Here is a 25590-nt window from a genome sequence, read left to right as displayed (position 1 = left end):
CACCCCCTTTTTCCTCCTTTCAACAGAGTTGCTTTCCTCTCTCCTAGTCAGATGGAGATGGGGAAAGCATACAGGCAGAAGTTTCGTTTGTTTGTTTGGTTTTTGATGGAAGAGTTTCCTGTGCGGCTCTGTAGACCAGAGCTGGTCCTGAACTCAGAGAGATCCGCCTACCTCTGCCTCCCAATTGCTGGGATTAAAGGCGTGTCCCAACACCCTCCAGGAAAGCATAGGCCGAACTGCGCTGGTGGTGCACCGCTTTAATCCCAGCACTCCGGAGGCAGATGCAGGCAGATCTGTGTGACTTCCAGGCCTGCCTGGACCGACAGCCTCCAAAACAATACGGAGAAACCCTATCTAGCAAAAACAAAAAATAAAAAAATAAAAAAAATAAAAAATAAACAAATAAATAAAAACAAAACAAACAAAAAAGAGAAGTGATTTACTTGATCCGTGAAAGCCCACCAATGATCCAAGGCCCCTTCTTTGTGAGTATGCAAATCTCATCCTCAGAGAAGATCCAAGGACTCCAAGGGCCTCCAGTTGGTTATTTAATCCTCAGCAGACACAGGATCCATTAACAGCATCTCCTTCCTGTGTCTCTAACTGCCTAGTGAGGTGGGCAGGCTCAGAGGTTTAATCCCAGTCATTGGCCTTCAGAGCAGATCTGCTCACCTAGTTTACAGGCAGCCAGGACAAGGATTACCTGTGGTTTAGGGAAATTGTCAGACTTCCAGACAGGCGTTGATTGGTGCGGGCGTGGCAGGTAGGCGGGGCAAGCCTCGGTTAAATAGCTGCCACCTGTTTGGCTGCTTCAGAGTGTTACCTGTGAGGTACAAGGAGAAGGAGCGCAGGACTTCGGAAGACAGGTAAAGCCAGGGCTGCAGAGAGGAGTTTGGGGGCTTGGGAGAGTCTGGGTGGTGGGCAGCCTGGCAACTGGAGGCAGAAGTGCCGGATTGAGGATGGGATCCATGGGGCCAGTGGTGGGTGTGCGGTCCTGCTTGGGTCCCCTTCTGGACCAGCTGTGCTCGGAGCAAGGGCTCTGGCCCCAGGGTCTCAGCTCCCATATCTGGTAGACCACTCGCCACTACTCGGGGCTCCTAGACTGGGCTCCTTTTGAAATAAGGGGTCTACTTGCCCCATTTTAGTCCCAATGGCTGTTTGCCACTGCAGGATATCTGGTTATTTATTTAGTGGCAGGGTTTGTGTGGATCTGGCTTCGAACTGAGCTCCTCTGGCTTTTACTTCTGGAGAGATGGAAGTACGGGCAAGCCCCAGAATATTCTACTTTGAACTGATTTTTCCCGTAGTCTTCCTTCCTCTTTGTTTGTGAGATGTAGCAGTACTAATAAAGACCCAGTAACAGGTATTGGGATTAAAGGTGAGGATCTGAGACGCAGAGTGGCCAGCCAGTAGAGTTCTCAACAATGCTCACAAGGAATGGGCGATCCTGTTCTCTAGACTACATCTGCCTCCACCAGATGTCAGAGTGTACTGAGCTCCTGTCTCCTCCCAATTTGGGCTGGGATTAAAGGCGTGGATCCCAAGTACTGAACAAACCTTGGTGTGAGCTGTTTTAAACGATCCGTTTCCTGTAGTTCAGGGTAGCCTTGAAATAGATCCTTCTGCCTGCTTCTCATGGGTGTTGGGATTAAAGGTATGTCCCACCACAGCCTGGCCTCTAACACTAGTGTGGCTGCTGGGAATAAAGGTGTGTCCCACGGCTCCCTGGCCTCCATAGCTAACTAATGCAGCTGCTAGATTAAAGGTGTGACCCGCTGCTGCCTGGGTTCACATCCTTCTGCCTTACTTACTTGGTGCTGGGGTTATGACCATGGCTTCCACACCAGGCTCTGTCCTCATCAGTGTTTTTGTGATATGCTGGTTTGAGTTCATTATCCATGCCTTAGGACAGCAATCCAGACACGGGAATCCTGATGCATGTTTTCCTGCTTTGATGGAGGAATGAAATACAGTTATTCGGGAAAGGGTGAAATAGTTGCTAAATAATTTCATGTACGTTACTTAACGTATTAAGTATCCTAAGACATTTTCTAAAAAGTGTTTTTTTTTTTTTAACTAGAGCTTTTGAAATGGGGAAAATGGGCAGGTAGGGTTTTTTTTTTCTTTTTTCTTTTGTTTTATTTTTTTGGTTGTTTTGGTTATTTTATTTTGTTTGAGACATGGTTTCCTGTGTACCCCTAACTGTCAAGCTCAGAAATCCTCCTGCATCTGCCTCCTGAAAGCCATGATTAAAGTCATAAACCACCACTGTCTGTCTTAGTAAAGGGCGTTTTTGGTTTTTGTTGTTAACACTACCTTCTCATGTGTCTCTGCCAACAAGACAAGTTAGTGACCAAATACTTCTTGATTTGTTTGTTTCAGGATACAGCGGGAAAATGGCCACTGAACAAATTTTACAGACAAACCTGTCCACTATGGATAAAATAGCCCTGGGCCTTGGAATACCAGCAGGTGTAACTGTGGCCTATATTCTATACCGCCGATACAGGGAAAGCCGAGCAGAGCAATTGACACATGTTGGAAAAGATGATGTTCATATGGAAATGAGAGTGCCCCAGGAGGCTGTGAGGCTGATCATTGGTCGGCAAGGAGCCAATATTAAACGGCTGCGGAAACAGACAGGCGCTCGCATTGACTTGGACTTGGACTTGGACGATGAGGGTGATGAGCGTGTGGTGTTGCTGAGCGGCTCACCTGTTGAGGTGTGCAAAGCCAAAGCAGCAATCGATCAGATCCTGACAGAGAACATCCTGGTATCTGAGGAGCTCTGCGTCCCCCAGCGATCCGTGGGCAGAATCATTGGGAGAGGTGGCAAGACGATTCGTTCTATCTGTAAGGCTTCTGGAGCCAAAATTACGTGCGATAAAGAATCAGAGGGGTCGTTACTACTGTCAAGACTCATAAAAATCTCGGGGACACAGAAGGAAGTGGAAGCTGCAAAGCATCTGATAATGGAGAAAGTGTTAGAAGAACTTCGAAACAGGATTACCCTTTCTATTGTTCCACGAAAGCAGCCTATCTGTGTTAGAGGAGAGGAAGTCATAGAGCCAGGAGGGGCTGGCAAAGCAGCCTTATTACACCTGGAGGTTCCTGTCAGCAAAGGTGGTGGCGATATGGTTGCTGCAGCACCAGAAGAAGGTTCCTGGCAGACACCTAATGACGGCCTTCAGAATTCTGGTGTCCACAACTATCCAGAGACATCCGTGTTTGAAGTTGCCAGTGCCGACTTCATTTTCCGGGCCGATGAGTTCCTAGACGTCTTCGTTTCTGCTTCTGAAAACCCTAACCGCCTCTGGATCCAAATCATTAGCTCGCACAGCCCCCATTTTCAAAAACTTATCATTGAGATGACCCAGCACTATGAAAGTAGTCTGCCTGAAGACTTGAGTGTGAACGTAGGAGACTTTGTAGCAGCACGTTACTCTGTAGATGGTTGCTGGTATCGAGCCAAGATTCTTAGTACCCTGGAAAATGGGCACTTGGACCTATATTTTGTTGACTTTGGAAATAATAGGAACTGCCCAGTGGAGGATCTGAGGGCTCTCAAGATGGACTTCCTGATCCTTCCTTTTCAAGCAATAGAATGCAGTCTGGCACGGATTGGCCCCTCAGGTGAACAGTGGGAAGAGGAAGCTCTTGATGAGTTTGAAAGACTCACTGCCTGTGGTGCCTGGAAGCCATTGGTGGCCAAGTTCTCTGGCGATGTCCATAATGGAAAGTCAACTTGGCCAGAAATCTATTTGTATGATACCAGCAATGGGCAGGAACTTGATATTGGGTTAGAATTAGTTCGTAAAGGATATGCAGTCGAACTTCCAGAAGATGTGGAAGAAGATGGAACTTTCCCATATACGTTGAGGATGGACATGATGGACATGATGGACGTGATGGACATGGCAGAGGAGGCAGATTCTTCTTTTTCCAGCATAGTCAGTGAGACCAGAATGATGATCCCTGAAGAGTTACCTCGTGCCTATTCCTGCCTCAGCTTAACAAAAGCCGAAGTGTTCAGAAGAAGATGTAGAAGAGTCGCATCAATATAAAGGCCTCATGGGGGAAGGGAGTGCTGAGGATACTGAAGAGAGTTCCATTGTAGTATTCCTTCAGGTATTTGCTTATGAACTTTCTTGTAAATGCAAGTAGAAGAAACGTAGAGACAACTTAGGACATGTTAAATTAACAGTATGTCTGTATACACACATCTAGAGAAATAAAGAATGTACTTCTGCTTGGAAAAAAAATTGTATGTAGCATTTCACTTCAACTACATGAACAGAAATCTCTTCCAAGGATTCCAAAGAAGTCAAAGGAATAGCGCTTCCGTGGCTCAATATTTACTTGATAATTTCCTATCAGTCAAATACAATATTTTAGCTGCTCTGACGATGAAACATGTGTTATGGAATAAAAAGTTTTATAGTCTGAATCCCCTCCATCAGGGTGCGATGCATTTTACACTGTTGCTGATACCTATGCATTGCTAATAGTCACTTTCTGATGTGTGTATACGAATGTGTGTGTGTGTGTGTGTGTGTGTGTGTGTGTATGAGAGTGATTACTGATTATAAAGCATCTTACATATTTGAGAGTTTTTCCTAAAAATATTTGAAATATTTGCTTTGGTTTTTAAATCAAAGTACATTGTTTCATACTTTGGTAAGTTTGTGCATCCATACAATGTATTCATCTCATATCCATACCTTTAACACACCCCCAAACTTATCCCAGGCCCTCTGTTAACTCCTGCTGTTTCATAAACCTCTTCTTTGATTTGGTTTGCTTCATTTAAATTTTTGTGTGTGTGTGTGTGTTCTCAAGAGAGGTTTTCTCTCTGAAGCCTGGCATCCTGGAACTTGCTCTAGACCTGGCTGATATCAAACTCAGTGACTCCCCTGCCACTTCTACACCTGTGATGGGGTTAAAGGTTATTGCTACCCTAAAGACATTCCCAGGAATCCAACAAAACCACTCAATCTCCATCTAAGAATCTAAGAAATAATGGACAAGGCACCATACATGTCTTTCCTATGTAATGAGATTGATCAGTACCTTAAGTTCCATCCTAGAACCTTTGCCCAGTATTGATGGAGGCAGATATCCACAGATAAGCACTGGACCAATCTCCTTGAGTCCACTTGTAGAGACTGAGAAGTGATGAGGAAAGTGGTCAAGACCGTGCTGGGGGAAACCCACAGAAACAGCTTGACCTGAGCTAGTGGGAGTTAACTGACTCCTTGGGGAACCTGCATGAGACCGAACTAGGTTCCTTGAACCTGTGTGTGAGCTGGGGGTTTTCGGCAGTCTATGGGGCATCTGGCTTTGCAACCAGGATTTATCCATAATACATGAACTGTGTTTCTGGAACCCATTTCCTATGTGCTCCCATTAGAGGCAGGGAGGGAGGGCCTTATTTCTGTCCCAAATGATGATGTCCCAGACTTTGATGCCCCTTGGAAGGCCTCAGTGTCTGTTAGTAGTGGAGTGGGCGTGGGATGGGGAGGTAGTGGGTGGAGTGGGGGCTCAGAAGGCAGAGGGAACAGAGATTGCTGTTTGAAAAAGATTGCTTTAAAAATAGTATGTGTGCCACCACACCCGATTCATAACTTGTTCTGATTTAAAGACCCAAAGAGTCCAATTGGTGTTGCACATATGTGCATGGGTATAGGACCATACCGAGGAGCACAACCAACCTGCCTATCCACGCCCATGTACCCGATATTAACTAAATTAGGCTCCTCCAGGAGACATCAACTCTCATTAACTCAGCTAGCTTTAGGACCTCATGAGCTTGAGTACTGATTGGCTTAATCTTCTCAAAGTATACAATATGTAACTTTGCAGTTTTAGCTCTGAAATTCACTGCCACTGGCATCTGCTCTTACACACCATTCAGTGTTTAGCAGGGCCTCTTAAAAGGGCCTTGCAGTTTTGTTTTGTTTTGGTTTTATTTATTTATTTTTTTTTTGCCGCTTATGCCGACACAGGAAGACTCCAGTAAGGGAGCCCTGTGAGTCTGCTTGTCTCTAGCAAAACAGAGCCCACCAGAGAAACATGTTGCTCTCTGCTCTTTTGTTTTTAGAATCCTCTTAAACTTTTGTCATTCTACTTGGTATTTCATGATGGGAGGTGGCCTCAGTGAGGAGACAGGGGAGGAGGGGAGGCTGATTACCATGTGAAGCAAACTTGTTTCAAAATTTAAAAAAAAAAGTTCCTTTCTGCAAAAGTGTATGTGAATATGTGTGTGTGTCTGTTTGTGTGTGTGTGTGTGTGTGTGTTTACTGTGGAATGTATTGTGATAATTTCCCCAGGAATCTAGTTGTACTGGTTACCTCTGAAGACACATTTTCTGCATTTACTTTTCCTTACTTGTGACTCTTCTGGGAGGTGCAAGTATGACTTCCCCAATTCTATGGTTTCTGAGTGACTAGAAGTCAAGCATGTGTGTAGGTCCCAGCTGCTAAAGAACTAAATCTGAGGACAGCCTGGGCAACATACCAAACATCTGTCTCTGAAATAACAGTAATAACAATAATAACAATAATAATGGGAAAACTGACCCAAAGACATCTGAGTGACCAGAAACGATGTTGTAGTCGCTCAACAAACATTGTTTTGTCTGAGTGTTCATCCTGCTCCAGGCGTGAGAGATGATATTTCAAAACATCTCCGCATGAACTGGAGTGACTCTGTCCTCGCCACAGTGTGTAGTTTCTTAGTGGTCCAGGTACGATCAAGATGGCCGCCGGAATTCAGATTGTCAAGCACACTGCTGCTGCCCGCCACAGCCTCCCTTTCTATGGGCTGGAATCAGGGCCATTGGTCCACAGGTGCTCTCGACCCAAAGCTCCCTTATCTAGGTGGTGGCCATGGTGACTTATATCCACGTGGAGAGTCCAGGGCTCCGCCGCAGGGCCATGCAGTGTCCACCCCCTTTTTCCTCCTTTCAACAGAGTTGCTTTCCTCTCTCCTAGTCAGATGGAGATGGGGAAAGCATACAGGCAGAAGTTTCGTTTGTTTGTTTGGTTTTTGATGGAAGAGTTTCCTGTGCGGCTCTGTAGACCAGAGCTGGTCCTGAACTCAGAGAGATCCGCCTACCTCTGCCTCCCAATTGCTGGGATTAAAGGCGTGTCCCAACACCCTCCAGGAAAGCATAGGCCGAACTGCGCTGGTGGTGCACCGCTTTAATCCCAGCACTCCGGAGGCAGATGCAGGCAGATCTGTGTGACTTCCAGGCCTGCCTGGACCGACAGCCTCCAAAACAATACGGAGAAACCCTATCTAGCAAAAACAAAAAATAAAAAAATAAAAAAAATAAAAAATAAACAAATAAATAAAAACAAAACAAACAAAAAAGAGAAGTGATTTACTTGATCCGTGAAAGCCCACCAATGATCCAAGGCCCCTTCTTTGTGAGTATGCAAATCTCATCCTCAGAGAAGATCCAAGGACTCCAAGGGCCTCCAGTTGGTTATTTAATCCTCAGCAGACACAGGATCCATTAACAGCATCTCCTTCCTGTGTCTCTAACTGCCTAGTGAGGTGGGCAGGCTCAGAGGTTTAATCCCAGTCATTGGCCTTCAGAGCAGATCTGCTCACCTAGTTTACAGGCAGCCAGGACAAGGATTACCTGTGGTTTAGGGAAATTGTCAGACTTCCAGACAGGCGTTGATTGGTGCGGGCGTGGCAGGTAGGCGGGGCAAGCCTCGGTTAAATAGCTGCCACCTGTTTGGCTGCTTCAGAGTGTTACCTGTGAGGTACAAGGAGAAGGAGCGCAGGACTTCGGAAGACAGGTAAAGCCAGGGCTGCAGAGAGGAGTTTGGGGGCTTGGGAGAGTCTGGGTGGTGGGCAGCCTGGCAACTGGAGGCAGAAGTGCCGGATTGAGGATGGGATCCATGGGGCCAGTGGTGGGTGTGCGGTCCTGCTTGGGTCCCCTTCTGGACCAGCTGTGCTCGGAGCAAGGGCTCTGGCCCCAGGGTCTCAGCTCCCATATCTGGTAGACCACTCGCCACTACTCGGGGCTCCTAGACTGGGCTCCTTTTGAAATAAGGGGTCTACTTGCCCCATTTTAGTCCCAATGGCTGTTTGCCACTGCAGGATATCTGGTTATTTATTTAGTGGCAGGGTTTGTGTGGATCTGGCTTCGAACTGAGCTCCTCTGGCTTTTACTTCTGGAGAGATGGAAGTACGGGCAAGCCCCAGAATATTCTACTTTGAACTGATTTTTCCCGTAGTCTTCCTTCCTCTTTGTTTGTGAGATGTAGCAGTACTAATAAAGACCCAGTAACAGGTATTGGGATTAAAGGTGAGGATCTGAGACGCAGAGTGGCCAGCCAGTAGAGTTCTCAACAATGCTCACAAGGAATGGGCGATCCTGTTCTCTAGACTACATCTGCCTCCACCAGATGTCAGAGTGTACTGAGCTCCTGTCTCCTCCCAATTTGGGCTGGGATTAAAGGCGTGGATCCCAAGTACTGAACAAACCTTGGTGTGAGCTGTTTTAAACGATCCGTTTCCTGTAGTTCAGGGTAGCCTTGAAATAGATCCTTCTGCCTGCTTCTCATGGGTGTTGGGATTAAAGGTATGTCCCACCACAGCCTGGCCTCTAACACTAGTGTGGCTGCTGGGAATAAAGGTGTGTCCCACGGCTCCCTGGCCTCCATAGCTAACTAATGCAGCTGCTAGATTAAAGGTGTGACCCGCTGCTGCCTGGGTTCACATCCTTCTGCCTTACTTACTTGGTGCTGGGGTTATGACCATGGCTTCCACACCAGGCTCTGTCCTCATCAGTGTTTTTGTGATATGCTGGTTTGAGTTCATTATCCATGCCTTAGGACAGCAATCCAGACACGGGAATCCTGATGCATGTTTTCCTGCTTTGATGGAGGAATGAAATACAGTTATTCGGGAAAGGGTGAAATAGTTGCTAAATAATTTCATGTACGTTACTTAACGTATTAAGTATCCTAAGACATTTTCTAAAAAGTGTTTTTTTTTTTTTAACTAGAGCTTTTGAAATGGGGAAAATGGGCAGGTAGGGTTTTTTTTTTCTTTTTTCTTTTGTTTTATTTTTTTGGTTGTTTTGGTTATTTTATTTTGTTTGAGACATGGTTTCCTGTGTACCCCTAACTGTCAAGCTCAGAAATCCTCCTGCATCTGCCTCCTGAAAGCCATGATTAAAGTCATAAACCACCACTGTCTGTCTTAGTAAAGGGCGTTTTTGGTTTTTGTTGTTAACACTACCTTCTCATGTGTCTCTGCCAACAAGACAAGTTAGTGACCAAATACTTCTTGATTTGTTTGTTTCAGGATACAGCGGGAAAATGGCCACTGAACAAATTTTACAGACAAACCTGTCCACTATGGATAAAATAGCCCTGGGCCTTGGAATACCAGCAGGTGTAACTGTGGCCTATATTCTATACCGCCGATACAGGGAAAGCCGAGCAGAGCAATTGACACATGTTGGAAAAGATGATGTTCATATGGAAATGAGAGTGCCCCAGGAGGCTGTGAGGCTGATCATTGGTCGGCAAGGAGCCAATATTAAACGGCTGCGGAAACAGACAGGCGCTCGCATTGACTTGGACTTGGACTTGGACGATGAGGGTGATGAGCGTGTGGTGTTGCTGAGCGGCTCACCTGTTGAGGTGTGCAAAGCCAAAGCAGCAATCGATCAGATCCTGACAGAGAACATCCTGGTATCTGAGGAGCTCTGCGTCCCCCAGCGATCCGTGGGCAGAATCATTGGGAGAGGTGGCAAGACGATTCGTTCTATCTGTAAGGCTTCTGGAGCCAAAATTACGTGCGATAAAGAATCAGAGGGGTCGTTACTACTGTCAAGACTCATAAAAATCTCGGGGACACAGAAGGAAGTGGAAGCTGCAAAGCATCTGATAATGGAGAAAGTGTTAGAAGAACTTCGAAACAGGATTACCCTTTCTATTGTTCCACGAAAGCAGCCTATCTGTGTTAGAGGAGAGGAAGTCATAGAGCCAGGAGGGGCTGGCAAAGCAGCCTTATTACACCTGGAGGTTCCTGTCAGCAAAGGTGGTGGCGATATGGTTGCTGCAGCACCAGAAGAAGGTTCCTGGCAGACACCTAATGACGGCCTTCAGAATTCTGGTGTCCACAACTATCCAGAGACATCCGTGTTTGAAGTTGCCAGTGCCGACTTCATTTTCCGGGCCGATGAGTTCCTAGACGTCTTCGTTTCTGCTTCTGAAAACCCTAACCGCCTCTGGATCCAAATCATTAGCTCGCACAGCCCCCATTTTCAAAAACTTATCATTGAGATGACCCAGCACTATGAAAGTAGTCTGCCTGAAGACTTGAGTGTGAACGTAGGAGACTTTGTAGCAGCACGTTACTCTGTAGATGGTTGCTGGTATCGAGCCAAGATTCTTAGTACCCTGGAAAATGGGCACTTGGACCTATATTTTGTTGACTTTGGAAATAATAGGAACTGCCCAGTGGAGGATCTGAGGGCTCTCAAGATGGACTTCCTGATCCTTCCTTTTCAAGCAATAGAATGCAGTCTGGCACGGATTGGCCCCTCAGGTGAACAGTGGGAAGAGGAAGCTCTTGATGAGTTTGAAAGACTCACTGCCTGTGGTGCCTGGAAGCCATTGGTGGCCAAGTTCTCTGGCGATGTCCATAATGGAAAGTCAACTTGGCCAGAAATCTATTTGTATGATACCAGCAATGGGCAGGAACTTGATATTGGGTTAGAATTAGTTCGTAAAGGATATGCAGTCGAACTTCCAGAAGATGTGGAAGAAGATGGAACTTTCCCATATACGTTGAGGATGGACATGATGGACATGATGGACGTGATGGACATGGCAGAGGAGGCAGATTCTTCTTTTTCCAGCATAGTCAGTGAGACCAGAATGATGATCCCTGAAGAGTTACCTCGTGCCTATTCCTGCCTCAGCTTAACAAAAGCCGAAGTGTTCAGAAGAAGATGTAGAAGAGTCGCATCAATATAAAGGCCTCATGGGGGAAGGGAGTGCTGAGGATACTGAAGAGAGTTCCATTGTAGTATTCCTTCAGGTATTTGCTTATGAACTTTCTTGTAAATGCAAGTAGAAGAAACGTAGAGACAACTTAGGACATGTTAAATTAACAGTATGTCTGTATACACACATCTAGAGAAATAAAGAATGTACTTCTGCTTGGAAAAAAAATTGTATGTAGCATTTCACTTCAACTACATGAACAGAAATCTCTTCCAAGGATTCCAAAGAAGTCAAAGGAATAGCGCTTCCGTGGCTCAATATTTACTTGATAATTTCCTATCAGTCAAATACAATATTTTAGCTGCTCTGACGATGAAACATGTGTTATGGAATAAAAAGTTTTATAGTCTGAATCCCTCCATCAGGGTGCGATGCATTTTACACTGTTGCTGATACCTATGCATTGCTAATAGTCACTTTCTGATGTGTGTATACGAATGTGTGTGTGTGTGTGTGTGTGTGTGTGTGTGTGTGTGTATGAGAGTGATTACTGATTATAAAGCATCTTACATATTTGAGAGTTTTTCCTAAAAATATTTGAAATATTTGCTTTGGTTTTTAAATCAAAGTACATTGTTTCATACTTTGGTAAGTTTGTGCATCCATACAATGTATTCATCTCATATACATACCTTTAACACACCCCAAACTTATCCCAGGCCCTCTGTTAACTCCTGCTGTTTCATAAACCTCTTCTTTGATTTGGTTTACTTCATTTAAATTTTTGTGTGTGTGTGAGTGTTCTCAAGAGAGGTTTTCTCTCTGAAGCCTGGCATCCTGGAACTTGCTCTAGACCAGGCTGATATCAAACTCAGTGACTCCCCTGCCACTTCTACACCTGTGATGGGGTTAAAGGTTATTGCTACCCTAAAGACATTCCCAGGAATCCAACAAAACCACTCAATCTCCATCTAAGAATCTAAGAAATAATGGACAAGGCACCATACATGTCTTTCCTATGTAATGAGATTGATCAGTACCTTAAGTTCCATCCTAGAACCTTTGCCCAGTATTGATGGAGGCAGATATCCACAGATAAGCACTGGACCAATCTCCTTGAGTCCAGTTGCAGAGACTGAGAAGTGATGAGGAAAGTGGTCAAGACCGTGCTGGGGGAAACCCACAGAAGCAGCTTGACCTGAGCTAGTGGGAGTTAACTGACTCCTTGGGGAACCTGCATGAGACCGAACTAGGTTCCTTGGAACCTGTGTGTGAGCTGGGGGTTTTTGGCAGTCTATGGGGCATCTGGCTTTGCAACCAGGATTTATCCATAATACATGAACTGTGTTTCCGGGACCCATTTCTATGGGCTCCCATTAGGAGGCAGGGAGGGAGGGCCTTGTTTCTGTCCCAAATGATGATGTCCCAGACTTTGATGCCCCTTGAAGGCCTCAGTGTCTGTTAGTAGTGGAGTGGGCGTGGGATGGGGAGGTAGTGGGTGGAGTGGGGGCTCAGAAGGCAGGAGGGAACAGAGATTGCTGTTTGAAAAAGATTGCTTTAAAAATAGTATGTGTGCCACCACACCGATTCATAACTTGTTCTGATTTAAAGACCCAAAGAGTCCAATTGGTGTTGCACATATGTGCATGGGTATAGGACCATACCGAGGAGCACAACCAACCTGCCTATCCACGCCCATGTACCCGATATTAACTAACTTAAGGCTCCTCCAGGGAGACACTCAACTCTCATTAACTCAGCTAGCTTTAGGACCTCATGAGCTTGAGTACTGATTGGCTTAATCTTCTCAAAGTATACAATATGTAACTTTGCAGTTTTAGCTCTGAAATTCACTGCCACTGGCATCTGCTCTTACATACCATTCAGTGTTTAGCAGGGCCTCTTAAAAGGGCCTTGCAGTTTTGTTTTGTTTTGGTTTTATTTTTTTTTTTTTTGCCGCTTATGCCAACACAGGAAGACTCCAGTAAGGGAGCCCTGTGAGTCTGCTTGTCTCTAGCAAAACAGAGCCCACCAGAGAAACATGTTGCTCTCTGCTCTTTTGTTTTTAGAATCCTGTTAAACTTTTGTCATTCTACTTGGTATTTCATGATGCCAGGCGGCCTCAGTGAGGAGACAGGGGAGGAGGGGAGGCTGATTACCATGTGAAGCAAACTTGTTTCAAAATTAAAAAAGAAAAGGTTCTTTCTGCAAAAGTGTATGTGAATATGTGTGTGTGTGTGTGTGTGTGTGTGTGTGTGTGTGTGTGTGTGTTTACTGTGGAATGTATTGTGAAAATTTCCCCAGGAATGTAGTTGTACTGGTTACCTCTGAAGACACATTTTCTGCATTTACTTTTCCTTACTTGTGACTCTTCTGGGAGGTGCAAGTTTGACTTCCCCAAATCTATTGTTTCTGAGTGACTAGAAGTCAAGCATGTGTGTAGGTCCCAGCTGCTAAAGAACTAAATCTGAGGACAGCCTGGGCAACATACCAAACATCTGTCTCTGAAATAACAGTAATAACAATAATAACAATGATAATGGGAAAACTGACCCAAAGACATCTGAGTGACCAGAAACGATGTTGTAGTCGCTCAACAAACATTGTTTTGTCTGAGTGTTCATCCTGCTCCAGGCGTGAGAGATGATATTTCAAAACATCTCCGCATGAACTGGAGTGACTCTGTCCTCGCCACAGTGTGTAGTTTCTTAGTGGTCCAGGTACGATCAAGATGGCCGCCGGAATTCAGATTGTCAAGCACACTGCTGCTGCCCGCCACAGCCTCCCTTTCTATGGGCTGGAATCAGGGCCATTGGTCCACAGGTGCTCTCGACCCAAAGCTCCCTTATCTAGGTGGTGGCCATGGTGACTTATATCCACGTGGAGAGTCCAGGGCTCCGCCGCAGGGCCATGCAGTGTCCACCCCCTTTTTCCTCCTTTCAACAGAGTTGCTTTCCTCTCTCCTAGTCAGATGGAGATGGGGAAAGCATACAGGCAGAAGTTTCGTTTGTTTGTTTGGTTTTTGATGGAAGAGTTTCCTGTGCGGCTCTGTAGACCAGAGCTGGTCCTGAACTCAGAGAGATCCGCCTACCTCTGCCTCCCAATTGCTGGGATTAAAGGCGTGTCCCAACACCCTCCAGGAAAGCATAGGCCGAACTGCGCTGGTGGTGCACCGCTTTAATCCCAGCACTCCGGAGGCAGATGCAGGCAGATCTGTGTGACTTCCAGGCCTGCCTGGACCGACAGCCTCCAAAACAATACGGAGAAACCCTATCTAGCAAAAACAAAAAATAAAAAAATAAAAAAAATAAAAAATAAACAAATAAATAAAAACAAAACAAACAAAAAAGAGAAGTGATTTACTTGATCCGTGAAAGCCCACCAATGATCCAAGGCCCCTTCTTTGTGAGTATGCAAATCTCATCCTCAGAGAAGATCCAAGGACTCCAAGGGCCTCCAGTTGGTTATTTAATCCTCAGCAGACACAGGATCCATTAACAGCATCTCCTTCCTGTGTCTCTAACTGCCTAGTGAGGTGGGCAGGCTCAGAGGTTTAATCCCAGTCATTGGCCTTCAGAGCAGATCTGCTCACCTAGTTTACAGGCAGCCAGGACAAGGATTACCTGTGGTTTAGGGAAATTGTCAGACTTCCAGACAGGCGTTGATTGGTGCGGGCGTGGCAGGTAGGCGGGGCAAGCCTCGGTTAAATAGCTGCCACCTGTTTGGCTGCTTCAGAGTGTTACCTGTGAGGTACAAGGAGAAGGAGCGCAGGACTTCGGAAGACAGGTAAAGCCAGGGCTGCAGAGAGGAGTTTGGGGGCTTGGGAGAGTCTGGGTGGTGGGCAGCCTGGCAACTGGAGGCAGAAGTGCCGGATTGAGGATGGGATCCATGGGGCCAGTGGTGGGTGTGCGGTCCTGCTTGGGTCCCCTTCTGGACCAGCTGTGCTCGGAGCAAGGGCTCTGGCCCCAGGGTCTCAGCTCCCATATCTGGTAGACCACTCGCCACTACTCGGGGCTCCTAGACTGGGCTCCTTTTGAAATAAGGGGTCTACTTGCCCCATTTTAGTCCCAATGGCTGTTTGCCACTGCAGGATATCTGGTTATTTATTTAGTGGCAGGGTTTGTGTGGATCTGGCTTTGAACTGAGCTCCTCTGGCTTTTACTTCTGGAGAGATGGAAGTACGGGCAAGCCCCAGAATATTCTACTTTGAACTGATTTTTCCCGTAGTCTTCCTTCCTCTTTGTTTGTGAGATGTAGCAGTACTAATAAAGACCCAGTAACAGGTATTGGGATTAAAGGTGAGGATCTGAGACGCAGAGTGGCCAGCCAGTAGAGTTCTCAACAATGCTCACAAGGAATGGGCGATCCTGTTCTCTAGACTACATCTGCCTCCACCAGATGTCAGAGTGTACTGAGCTCCTGTCTCCTCCCAATTTGGGCTGGGATTAAAGGCGTGGATCCCAAGTACTGAACAAACCTTGGTGTGAGCTGTTTTAAACGATCCGTTTCCTGTAGTTCAGGGTAGCCTTGAAATAGATCCTTCTGCCTGCTTCTCATGGGTGTTGGGATTAAAGGTATGTCCCACCACAGCCTGGCCTCTAACACTAGTGTGGCTGCTGGGAATAAAGGTGTGTCCCACGGCTCCCTGGCCTCCATAGCTAACTAATGCAGCTGCTAGATTAAAGGTGTGACCCGCTGCTGCCTGGGTTCACATCCTTCTGCCTTACTTACTTGGTGCTGGGGTTATGACCATGGCTTCCACACCAGGCTCTGTCCTCATCAGTGTTTTTGTGATATGCTGGTTTGAGTTCATTATCCATGCCTTAGGACAGCAATCCAGACACGGGAATCCTGATGCATGTTTTCCTGCTTTGATGGAGGAATGAAATACAGTTATTCGGGAAAGGGTGAAATAGTTGCTAAATAATTTCATGTACGTTACTTAACGTATTAAGTATCCTAAGACATTTTCTAAAAAGTGTTTTTTTTTTTTTAACTAGAGCTTTTGAAATGGGGAAAATGGGCAGGTAGGGTTTTTTTTTTCTTTTTTCTTTTGTTTTATTTTTTTGGTTGTTTTGGTTATTTTATTTTGTTTGAGACATGGTTTCCTGTGTACCCCTAACTGTCAAGCTCAGAAATCCTCCTGCATCTGCCTCCTGAAAGCCATGATTAAAGTCATAAACCACCACTGTCTGTCTTAGTAAAGGGCGTTTTTGGTTTTTGTTGTTAACACTACCTTCTCATGTGTCTCTGCCAACAAGACAAGTTAGTGACCAAATACTTCTTGATTTGTTTGTTTCAGGATACAGCGGGAAAATGGCCACTGAACAAATTTCACAGACAAACCTGTCCACTATGGATAAAATAGCCCTGGGCCTTGGAATACCAGCAGGTGTAACTGTGGCCTATATTCTATACCGCCGATACAGGGAAAGCCGAGCAGAGCAATTGACACATGTTGGAAAAGATGATGTTCATATGGAAATGAGAGTGCCCCAGGAGGCTGTGAGGCTGATCATTGGTCGGCAAGGAGCCAATATTAAACGGCTGCGGAAACAGACAGGCGCTCGCATTGACTTGGACTTGGACTTGGACGATGAGGGTGATGAGCGTGTGGTGTTGCTGAGCGGCTCACCTGTTGAGGTGTGCAAAGCCAAAGCAGCAATCGATCAGATCCTGACAGAGAACATCCTGGTATCTGAGGAGCTCTGCGTCCCCCAGCGATCCGTGGGCAGAATCATTGGGAGAGGTGGCAAGACGATTCGTTCTATCTGTAAGGCTTCTGGAGCCAAAATTACGTGCGATAAAGAATCAGAGGGGTCGTTACTACTGTCAAGACTCATAAAAATCTCGGGGACACAGAAGGAAGTGGAAGCTGCAAAGCATCTGATAATGGAGAAAGTGTTAGAAGAACTTCGAAACAGGATTACCCTTTCTATTGTTCCACGAAAGCAGCCTATCTGTGTTAGAGGAGAGGAAGTCATAGAGCCAGGAGGGGCTGGCAAAGCAGCCTTATTACACCTGGAGGTTCCTGTCAGCAAAGGTGGTGGCGATATGGTTGCTGCAGCACCAGAAGAAGGTTCCTGGCAGACACCTAATGACGGCCTTCAGAATTCTGGTGTCCACAACTATCCAGAGACATCCGTGTTTGAAGTTGCCAGTGCCGACTTCATTTTCCGGGCCGATGAGTTCCTAGACGTCTTCGTTTCTGCTTCTGAAAACCCTAACCGCCTCTGGATCCAAATCATTAGCTCGCACAGCCCCCATTTTCAAAAACTTATCATTGAGATGACCCAGCACTATGAAAGTAGTCTGCCTGAAGACTTGAGTGTGAACGTAGGAGACTTTGTAGCAGCACGTTACTCTGTAGATGGTTGCTGGTATCGAGCCAAGATTCTTAGTACCCTGGAAAATGGGCACTTGGACCTATATTTTGTTGACTTTGGAAATAATAGGAACTGCCCAGTGGAGGATCTGAGGGCTCTCAAGATGGACTTCCTGATCCTTCCTTTTCAAGCAATAGAATGCAGTCTGGCACGGATTGGCCCCTCAGGTGAACAGTGGGAAGAGGAAGCTCTTGATGAGTTTGAAAGACTCACTGCCTGTGGTGCCTGGAAGCCATTGGTGGCCAAGTTCTCTGGCGATGTCCATAATGGAAAGTCAACTTGGCCAGAAATCTATTTGTATGATACCAGCAATGGGCAGGAACTTGATATTGGGTTAGAATTAGTTCGTAAAGGATATGCAGTCGAACTTCCAGAAGATGTGGAAGAAGATGGAACTTTCCCATATACGTTGAGGATGGACATGATGGACATGATGGACGTGATGGACATGGCAGAGGAGGCAGATTCTTCTTTTTCCAGCATAGTCAGTGAGACCAGAATGATGATCCCTGAAGAGTTACCTCGTGCCTATTCCTGCCTCAGCTTAACAAAAGCCGAAGTGTTCAGAAGAAGATGTAGAAGAGTCGCATCAATATAAAGGCCTCATGGGGGAAGGGAGTGCTGAGGATACTGAAGAGAGTTCCATTGTAGTATTCCTTCAGGTATTTGCTTATGAACTTTCTTGTAAATGCAAGTAGAAGAAACGTAGAGACAACTTAGGACATGTTAAATTAACAGTATGTCTGTATACACACATCTAGAGAAATAAAGAATGTACTTCTGCTTGGAAAAAAAATTGTATGTAGCATTTCACTTCAACTACATGAACAGAAATCTCTTCCAAGGATTCCAAAGAAGTCAAAGGAATAGCGCTTCCGTGGCTCAATATTTACTTGATAATTTCCTATCAGTCAAATACAATATTTTAGCTGCTCTGACGATGAAACATGTGTTATGGAATAAAAAGTTTTATAGTCTGAATCCCCTCCATCAGGGTGCGATGCATTTTACACTGTTGCTGATACCTATGCATTGCTAATAGTCACTTTCTGATGTGTGTATACGAATGTGTGTGTGTGTGTGTGTGTGTGTGTGTGTGTGTGTATGAGAGTGATTACTGATTATAAAGCATCTTACATATTTGAGAGTTTTTCCTAAAAATATTTGAAATATTTGCTTTGGTTTTTAAATCAAAGTACATTGTTTCATACTTTGGTAAGTTTGTGCATCCATACAATGTATTCATCTCATATCCATACCTTTAACACACCCCCAAACTTATCCCAGGCCCTCTGTTAACTCCTGCTGTTTCATAAACCTCTTCTTTGATTTGGTTTACTTCATTTAAATTTTTGTGTGTGTGTGTGAGTGTTCTCAAGAGAGGTTTTCTCTCTGAAGCCTGGCATCCTGGAACTTGCTCTAGACCAGGCTGATATCAAACTCAGTGACTCCCCTGCCACTTCTACACCTGTGATGGGGTTAAAGGTTATTGCTACCCTAAAGACATTCCCAGGAATCCAACAAAACCACTCAATCTCCATCTAAGAATCTAAGAAATAATGGACAAGGCACCATACATGTCTTTCCTATGTAATGAGATTGATCAGTACCTTAAGTTCCATCCTAGAACCTTTGCCCAGTATTGATGGAGGCAGATATCCACAGATAAGCACTGGACCAATCTCCTTGAGTCCAGTTGCAGAGACTGAGAAGTGATGAGGAAAGTGGTCAAGACCGTGCTGGGGGAAACCCACAGAAACAGCTTGACCTGAGCTAGTGGGAGTTAACTGACTCCTTGGGGAACCTGCATGAGACCGAACTAGGTTCCTTGAACCTGTGTGTGAGCTGGGGGTTTTCGGCAGTCTATGGGGCATCTGGCTTTGCAACCAGGATTTATCCATAATACATGAACTGTGTTTCTGGAACCCATTTCCTATGGGCTCCCATTAGAGGCAGGGAGGGAGGGCCTTATTTCTGTCCCAAATGATGATGTCCCAGACTTTGATGCCCCTTGGAAGGCCTCAGTGTCTGTTAGTAGTGGAGTGGGCGTGGGATGGGAGGTAGTGGGTGGAGTGGGGGCTCAGAAGGCAGAGGGAACAGAGATTGCTGTTTGAAAAAGATTGCTTTAAAAATAGTATGTGTGCCACCACACCCGATTCATAACTTGTTCTGATTTAAAGACCCAAAGAGTCCAATTGGTGTTGCACATATGTGCATGGGTATAGGACCATACCGAGGAGCACAACCAACCTGCCTATCCACGCCCATGTACCCGATATTAACTAACTTAGGCTCCTCCAGGAGACATCAACTCTCATTAACTCAGCTAGCTTTAGGACCTCATGAGCTTGAGTACTGATTGGCTTAATCTTCTCAAAGTATACAATATGTAACTTTGCAGTTTTAGCTCTGAAATTCACTGCCACTGGCATCTGCTCTTACACACCATTCAGTGTTTAGCAGGGCCTCTTAAAAGGGCCTTGCAGTTTTGTTTTGTTTTGGTTTTATTTTTTTTTTTTTTGCCGCTTATGTCGACACAGGAAGACTCCAGTAAGGGAGCCCTGTGAGTCTGCTTGTCTCTAGCAAAACAGAGCCCACCAGAGAAACATGTTGCTCTCTGCTCTTTTGTTTTTAGAATCCTCTTAAACTTTTGTCATTCTACTTGGTATTTCATGATGGGAGGTGGCCTCAGTGAGGAGACAGGGGAGCAGGGGAGGCTGATTACCATTTGAAGCAAACTTGTTTCAAAATTTAAAAAAAAAAGTTCCTTTCTGCAAAAGTGTATGTGAATATGTGTGTGTGTGTGTATGTGTGTGCGTGTGTGTTTACTGTGGAATGTATTGTGATAATTTCCCCAGGAATCTAGTTGTACTGGTTACCTCTGAAGACACATTTTCTGCATTTACTTTTCCTTACTTGTGACTCTTCTGGGAGGTGCAAGTATGACTTCCCCAATTCTATGGTTTCTGAGTGACTAGAAGTCAAGCATGTGTGTAGGTCCCAGCTGCTAAAGAACTAAATCTGAGGACAGCCTGGGCAACATACCAAACATCTGTCTCTGAAATAACAGTAATAACAATAATAACAATAATAATGGGAAAACTGACCCAAAGACATCTGAGTGACCAGAAGCGATGTTGTAGTCGCTCAACAAACATTGTTTTGTCTGAGTGTTCATCCTGCTCCAGGCGTGAGAGATGATATTTCAAAACATCTCCGCATGAACTGGAGTGACTCTGTCCTCGCCACAGTGTCTAGTTTCTTAGTGGTCCAGGTACGATCAAGATGGCCGCCGGAATTCAGATTGTCAAGCACACTGCTGCTGCCCGCCACAGCCTCCCTTTCTATGGGCTGGAATCAGGGCCATTGGTCCACAGGTGCTCTCGACCCAAAGCTCCCTTATCTAGGTGGTGGCCATGGTGACTTATATCCACGTGGAGAGTCCAGGGCTCCGCCGCAGGGCCATGCAGTGTCCACTCCCTTTTCCCTCCTTTCAACAGAGTTGCTTTCCTCTCTCCTAGTCAGATGGAGATGGGGAAAGCATACAGGCAGAAGTTTCGTTTGTTTGTTTGGTTTTTGATGGAAGAGTTTCCTGTGCGGCTCTGTAGACCAGAGCTGGTCCTGAACTCAGAGAGATCCGCCTACCTCTGCCTCCCAATTGCTGGGATTAAAGGCGTGTCCCAACACCCTCCAGGAAAGCATAGGCCGAACTGCGCTGGTGGTGCACCGCTTTAATCCCAGCACTCCGGAGGCAGATGCAGGCAGATCTGTGTGACTTCCAGGCCTGCCTGGACCGACAGCCTCCAAAACAATACGGAGAAACCCTATCTAGCAAAAACAAAAAATAAAAATAAAAAAAAATAAAAAATAAACAAATAAATAAAAACAAAACAAACAAAAAAGAGAAGTGATTTACTTGATCCGTGAAAGCCCACCAATGATCCAAGGCCCCTTCTTTGTGAGTATGCAAATCTCATCCTCAGAGAAGATCCAAGGACTCCAAGGGCCTCCAGTTGGTTATTTAATCCTCAGCAGACACAGGATCCATTAACAGCATCTCCTTCCTGTGTCTCTAACTGCCTAGTGAGGTGGGCAGGCTCAGAGGTTTAATCCCAGTCATTGGCCTTCAGAGCAGATCTGCTCACCTAGTTTACAGGCAGCCAGGACAAGGATTACCTGTGGTTTAGGGAAATTGTCAGACTTCCAGACAGGCGTTGATTGGTGCGGGCGTGGCAGGTAGGCGGGGCAAGCCTCGGTTAAATAGCTGCCACCTGTTTGGCTGCTTCAGAGTGTTACCTGTGAGGTACAAGGAGAAGGAGCGCAGGACTTCGGAAGACAGGTAAAGCCAGGGCTGCAGAGAGGAGTTTGGGGGCTTGGGAGAGTCTGGGTGGTGGGCAGCCTGGCAACTGGAGGCAGAAGTGCCGGATTGAGGATGGGATCCATGGGGCCAGTGGTGGGTGTGCGGTCCTGCTTGGGTCCCCTTCTGGACCAGCTGTGCTCGGAGCAAGGGCTCTGGCCCCAGGGTCTCAGCTCCCATATCTGGTAGACCACTCGCCACTACTCGGGGCTCCTAGACTGGGCTCCTTTTGAAATAAGGGGTCTACTTGCCCCATTTTAGTCCCAATGGCTGTTTGCCACTGCAGGATATCTGGTTATTTATTTAGTGGCAGGGTTTGTGTGGATCTGGCTTTGAACTGAGCTCCTCTGGCTTTTACTTCTGGAGAGATGGAAGTACGGGCAAGCCCCAGAATATTCTACTTTGAACTGATTTTTCCCGTAGTCTTCCTTCCTCTTTGTTTGTGAGATGTAGCAGTACTAATAAAGACCCAGTAACAGGTATTGGGATTAAAGGTGAGGATCTGAGACGCAGAGTGGCCAGCCAGTAGAGTTCTCAACAATGCTCACAAGGAATGGGTGATCCTGTTCTCCAGACTACATCTGCCTCCACCAGGTGTCAGAGTGTACTGAGCTCCTGTCTCCTCCCAATATGGGCTGGGATTAAAGGCGTGGATCCCAAGTACTGAACAAACCTTGGTGTGAGCTGTTTTAAACGATCCGTTTCCTGTAGTTCAGGGTAGCCTTGAAATAGATCCTTCTGCCTGCTTCTCATGGGTGTTGGGATTAAAGGTATGTCCCACCACAGCCTGGCCTCTAACACTAGTGTGGCTGCTGGGAATAAAGGTGTGTCCCACGGCTCCCCTGGCCTCCATAGCTAACTAATGCAGCTGCTAGATTAAAGGTGTGACCCGCTGCTGCCTGGGTTCACATCCTTCTGCCTTACTTACTTGGTGCTGGGGTTATGACCATGGCTTCCACACCAGGCTCTGTCCTCATCAGTGTTTTTGTGATATGCTGGTTTGAGTTCATTATCCATGCCTTAGGACAGCAATCCAGACACGGGAATCCTGATGCATATTTTCCTGCTTTGATGGAGGAATGAAATACAGTTATTCGGGAAAGGGTGAAATAGCTGCTAAATAATTTCATGTACATTACTTAACGTATTAAGTATCCTAAGACATTTTCTAAAAAGTGTTTTTTTTTTTTTTAACTAGAGCTTTTGAAATGGGGAAAATGGGCAGGTAGGGTTTTTTTTTTTTCTTTTTTCTTTTGTTTTATTTTTTTGGTTGTTTTGGTTATTTTATTTTGTTTGAGACATGGTTTCCTGTGTACCCCTAACTGTGAAGCTCAGAAATCCTCCTGCATCTGCCTCCTGAAAGCCATGATTAAAGTCATAATCCACCACTGTCTGTCTTAGTAAAGGGCGTTTTTGGTTTTTGTTGTTAACACTACCTTCTCATGTGTCTCTGCCAACAAGACAAGTTAGTGACCAAATACTTCTTGATTTGTTTGTTTCAGGATACAGCGGGAAAATGGCCACTGAACAAATTTCACAGACAAACCTGTCCACTATGGATAAAATAGCCCTGGGCCTTGGAATACCAGCAGGTGTAACTGTGGCCTATATTCTATACCGCCGATACAGGGAAAGCCGAGCAGAGCAATTGACACATGTTGGAAAAGATGATGTTCATATGGAAATGAGAGTGCCCCAGGAGGCTGTGAGGCTGATCATTGGTCGGCAAGGAGCCAATATTAAACGGCTGCGGAAACAGACAGGCGCTCGCATTGACTTGGACTTGGACTTGGACGATGAGGGTGATGAGCGTGTGGTGTTGCTGAGCGGCTCACCTGTTGAGGTGTGCAAAGCCAAAGCAGCAATCGATCAGATCCTGACAGAGAACATCCTGGTATCTGAGGAGCTCTGCGTCCCCCAGCGATCCGTGGGCAGAATCATTGGGAGAGGTGGCAAGACGATTCGTTCTATCTGTAAGGCTTCTGGAGCCAAAATTACGTGCGATAAAGAATCAGAGGGGTCGTTACTACTGTCAAGACTCATAAAAATCTCGGGGACACAGAAGGAAGTGGAAGCTGCAAAGCATCTGATAATGGAGAAAGTGTTAGAAGAACTTCGAAACAGGATTACCCTTTCTATTGTTCCACGAAAGCAGCCTATCTGTGTTAGAGGAGAGGAAGTCATAGAGCCAGGAGGGGCTGGCAAAGCAGCCTTATTACACCTGGAGGTTCCTGTCAGCAAAGGTGGTGGCGATATGGTTGCTGCAGCACCAGAAGAAGGTTCCTGGCAGACACCTAATGACGGCCTTCAGAATTCTGGTGTCCACAACTATCCAGAGACATCCGTGTTTGAAGTTGCCAGTGCCGACTTCATTTTCCGGGCCGATGAGTTCCTAGACGTCTTCGTTTCTGCTTCTGAAAACCCTAACCGCCTCTGGATCCAAATCATTAGCTCGCACAGCCCCCATTTTCAAAAACTTATCATTGAGATGACCCAGCACTATGAAAGTAGTCTGCCTGAAGACTTGAGTGTGAACGTAGGAGACTTTGTAGCAGCACGTTACTCTGTAGATGGTTGCTGGTATCGAGCCAAGATTCTTAGTACCCTGGAAAATGGGCACTTGGACCTATATTTTGTTGACTTTGGAAATAATAGGAACTGCCCAGTGGAGGATCTGAGGGCTCTCAAGATGGACTTCCTGATCCTTCCTTTTCAAGCAATAGAATGCAGTCTGGCACGGATTGGCCCCTCAGGTGAACAGTGGGAAGAGGAAGCTCTTGATGAGTTTGAAAGACTCACTGCCTGTGGTGCCTGGAAGCCATTGGTGGCCAAGTTCTCTGGCGATGTCCATAATGGAAAGTCAACTTGGCCAGAAATCTATTTGTATGATACCAGCAATGGGCAGGAACTTGATATTGGGTTAGAATTAGTTCGTAAAGGATATGCAGTCGAACTTCCAGAAGATGTGGAAGAAGATGGAACTTTCCCATATACGTTGAGGATGGACATGATGGACATGATGGACGTGATGGACATGGCAGAGGAGGCAGATTCTTCTTTTTCCAGCATAGTCAGTGAGACCAGAATGATGATCCCTGAAGAGTTACCTCGTGCCTATTCCTGCCTCAGCTTAACAAAAGCCGAAGTGTTCAGAAGAAGATGTAGAAGAGTCGCATCAATATAAAGGCCTCATGGGGGAAGGGAGTGCTGAGGATACTGAAGAGAGTTCCATTGTAGTATTCCTTCAGGTATTTGCTTATGAACTTTCTTGTAAATGCAAGTAGAAGAAACGTAGAGACAACTTAGGACATGTTAAATTAACAGTATGTCTGTATACACACATCTAGAGAAATAAAGAATGTACTTCTGCTTGGAAAAAAAATTGTATGTAGCATTTCACTTCAACTACATGAACAGAAATCTCTTCCAAGGATTCCAAAGAAGTCAAAGGAATAGCGCTTCCGTGGCTCAATATTTACTTGATAATTTCCTATCAGTCAAATACAATATTTTAGCTGCTCTGACGATGAAACATGTGTTATGGAATAAAAAGTTTTATAGTCTGAATCCCCTCCATCAGGGTGCGATGCATTTTACACTGTTGCTGATACCTATGCATTGCTAATAGTCACTTTCTGATGTGTGTATACGAGTGTGTGTGTGTGTGTGTGTGTGTGTGTGTGTGTGTGTGTATGAGAGTGATTACTGATTATAAAGCATCTTACATATTTGAGAGTTTTTCCTAAAAATATTTGAAATATTTGCTTTGGTTTTTAAATCAAAGTACATTGTTTCATACTTTGATAAGTTTGTGCATCCATACAATGTATTCATCTCATATCCATACCTTTAACACACCCCCAAACTT

At 45.6% G+C, this 25590-nt stretch overlaps 5 protein-coding genes across 9 annotated transcripts in view; 4 read left to right on the top strand and 1 right to left on the bottom strand.

Moving 5' to 3' along the window:
* The window catches only part of LOC121143179, a 28148-nt gene extending 5369 nt beyond the window's left edge, over positions 1 to 22779 (bottom strand). The window contains exons 1-4 of the mRNA XM_040754426.1: positions 22651 to 22779; positions 15711 to 15848; positions 8757 to 8894; positions 1812 to 1949 (exon numbers count right to left, since the gene is read on the bottom strand). Coding sequence (XP_040610360.1) covers positions 1812 to 1949; positions 8757 to 8894; positions 15711 to 15848; positions 22651 to 22732 — 496 coding nt within the window. The 5' untranslated portion in view covers positions 22733 to 22779. The remainder of the gene's footprint in view (positions 1 to 1811; positions 1950 to 8756; positions 8895 to 15710; positions 15849 to 22650) is intronic.
* LOC121142924 (tudor and KH domain-containing protein-like) lies at positions 2397 to 4381 on the top strand. Of its 2 annotated transcripts, XM_040754157.1 has the most exons (2): positions 2397 to 2725; positions 2802 to 3012. In XM_040754157.1, the coding sequence occupies exons 1-2, from the start codon at positions 2397 to 2399 to the stop codon at positions 2923 to 2925; spliced, it is 453 nt and encodes a 150-aa protein (XP_040610091.1). In that variant the 3' UTR covers positions 2926 to 3012. The 2 variants fall into 2 exon arrangements, with proteins under 2 accessions (XP_040610091.1, XP_040610031.1); XM_040754097.1 differs by having other exon boundaries at positions 2397 to 4381.
* On the top strand, positions 9342 to 11321 carry LOC121142952 (tudor and KH domain-containing protein-like). Of its 2 annotated transcripts, XM_040754246.1 has the most exons (2): positions 9342 to 9670; positions 9747 to 9957. In XM_040754246.1, exons 1-2 carry the CDS (start codon positions 9342 to 9344, stop codon positions 9868 to 9870), a joined length of 453 nt encoding a protein of 150 aa, XP_040610180.1. In that variant the 3' UTR covers positions 9871 to 9957. The 2 variants fall into 2 exon arrangements, with proteins under 2 accessions (XP_040610180.1, XP_040610162.1); XM_040754228.1 differs by having other exon boundaries at positions 9342 to 11321.
* LOC121143139 (tudor and KH domain-containing protein-like) lies at positions 16296 to 18280 on the top strand. 2 transcript variants are annotated; one of them, XM_040754374.1, is made up of 2 exons: positions 16296 to 16624; positions 16701 to 16911. In XM_040754374.1, exons 1-2 carry the CDS (start codon positions 16296 to 16298, stop codon positions 16822 to 16824), a joined length of 453 nt encoding a protein of 150 aa, XP_040610308.1. In that variant the 3' UTR covers positions 16825 to 16911. The 2 variants fall into 2 exon arrangements, with proteins under 2 accessions (XP_040610308.1, XP_040610275.1); XM_040754341.1 differs by having other exon boundaries at positions 16296 to 18280.
* A 459-nt stretch (positions 22780 to 23238) lies between the features above and the next one.
* LOC121137871 (tudor and KH domain-containing protein-like) lies at positions 23239 to 25223 on the top strand. 2 transcript variants are annotated; one of them, XM_040740766.1, is made up of 2 exons: positions 23239 to 23567; positions 23644 to 23854. In XM_040740766.1, exons 1-2 carry the CDS (start codon positions 23239 to 23241, stop codon positions 23765 to 23767), a joined length of 453 nt encoding a protein of 150 aa, XP_040596700.1. In that variant the 3' UTR covers positions 23768 to 23854. The 2 variants fall into 2 exon arrangements, with proteins under 2 accessions (XP_040596700.1, XP_040596668.1); XM_040740734.1 differs by having other exon boundaries at positions 23239 to 25223.
* Positions 25224 to 25590: the final 367 nt, after the last annotated feature.

Source organism: Mesocricetus auratus, unplaced genomic scaffold, assembly GCF_017639785.1.
Source record: "Mesocricetus auratus isolate SY011 unplaced genomic scaffold, BCM_Maur_2.0 Super-Scaffold_2245, whole genome shotgun sequence".
Lineage (NCBI taxonomy): Eukaryota > Metazoa > Chordata > Mammalia > Rodentia > Cricetidae > Mesocricetus > Mesocricetus auratus.
Note: the sequence above shows the minus strand (reverse complement) of the source record. Positions and strands in the feature narration are given on the sequence as shown.

Coding starts and splice junctions, on each gene's coding strand:
- LOC121142924 (XM_040754097.1), top strand. CDS start 2,397: ATGGCCACTGAACAAATTTTACAGACAAACCTGTCCACTATGGATAAA.
- LOC121142952 (XM_040754228.1), top strand. CDS start 9,342: ATGGCCACTGAACAAATTTTACAGACAAACCTGTCCACTATGGATAAA.
- LOC121143139 (XM_040754341.1), top strand. CDS start 16,296: ATGGCCACTGAACAAATTTCACAGACAAACCTGTCCACTATGGATAAA.
- LOC121137871 (XM_040740734.1), top strand. CDS start 23,239: ATGGCCACTGAACAAATTTCACAGACAAACCTGTCCACTATGGATAAA.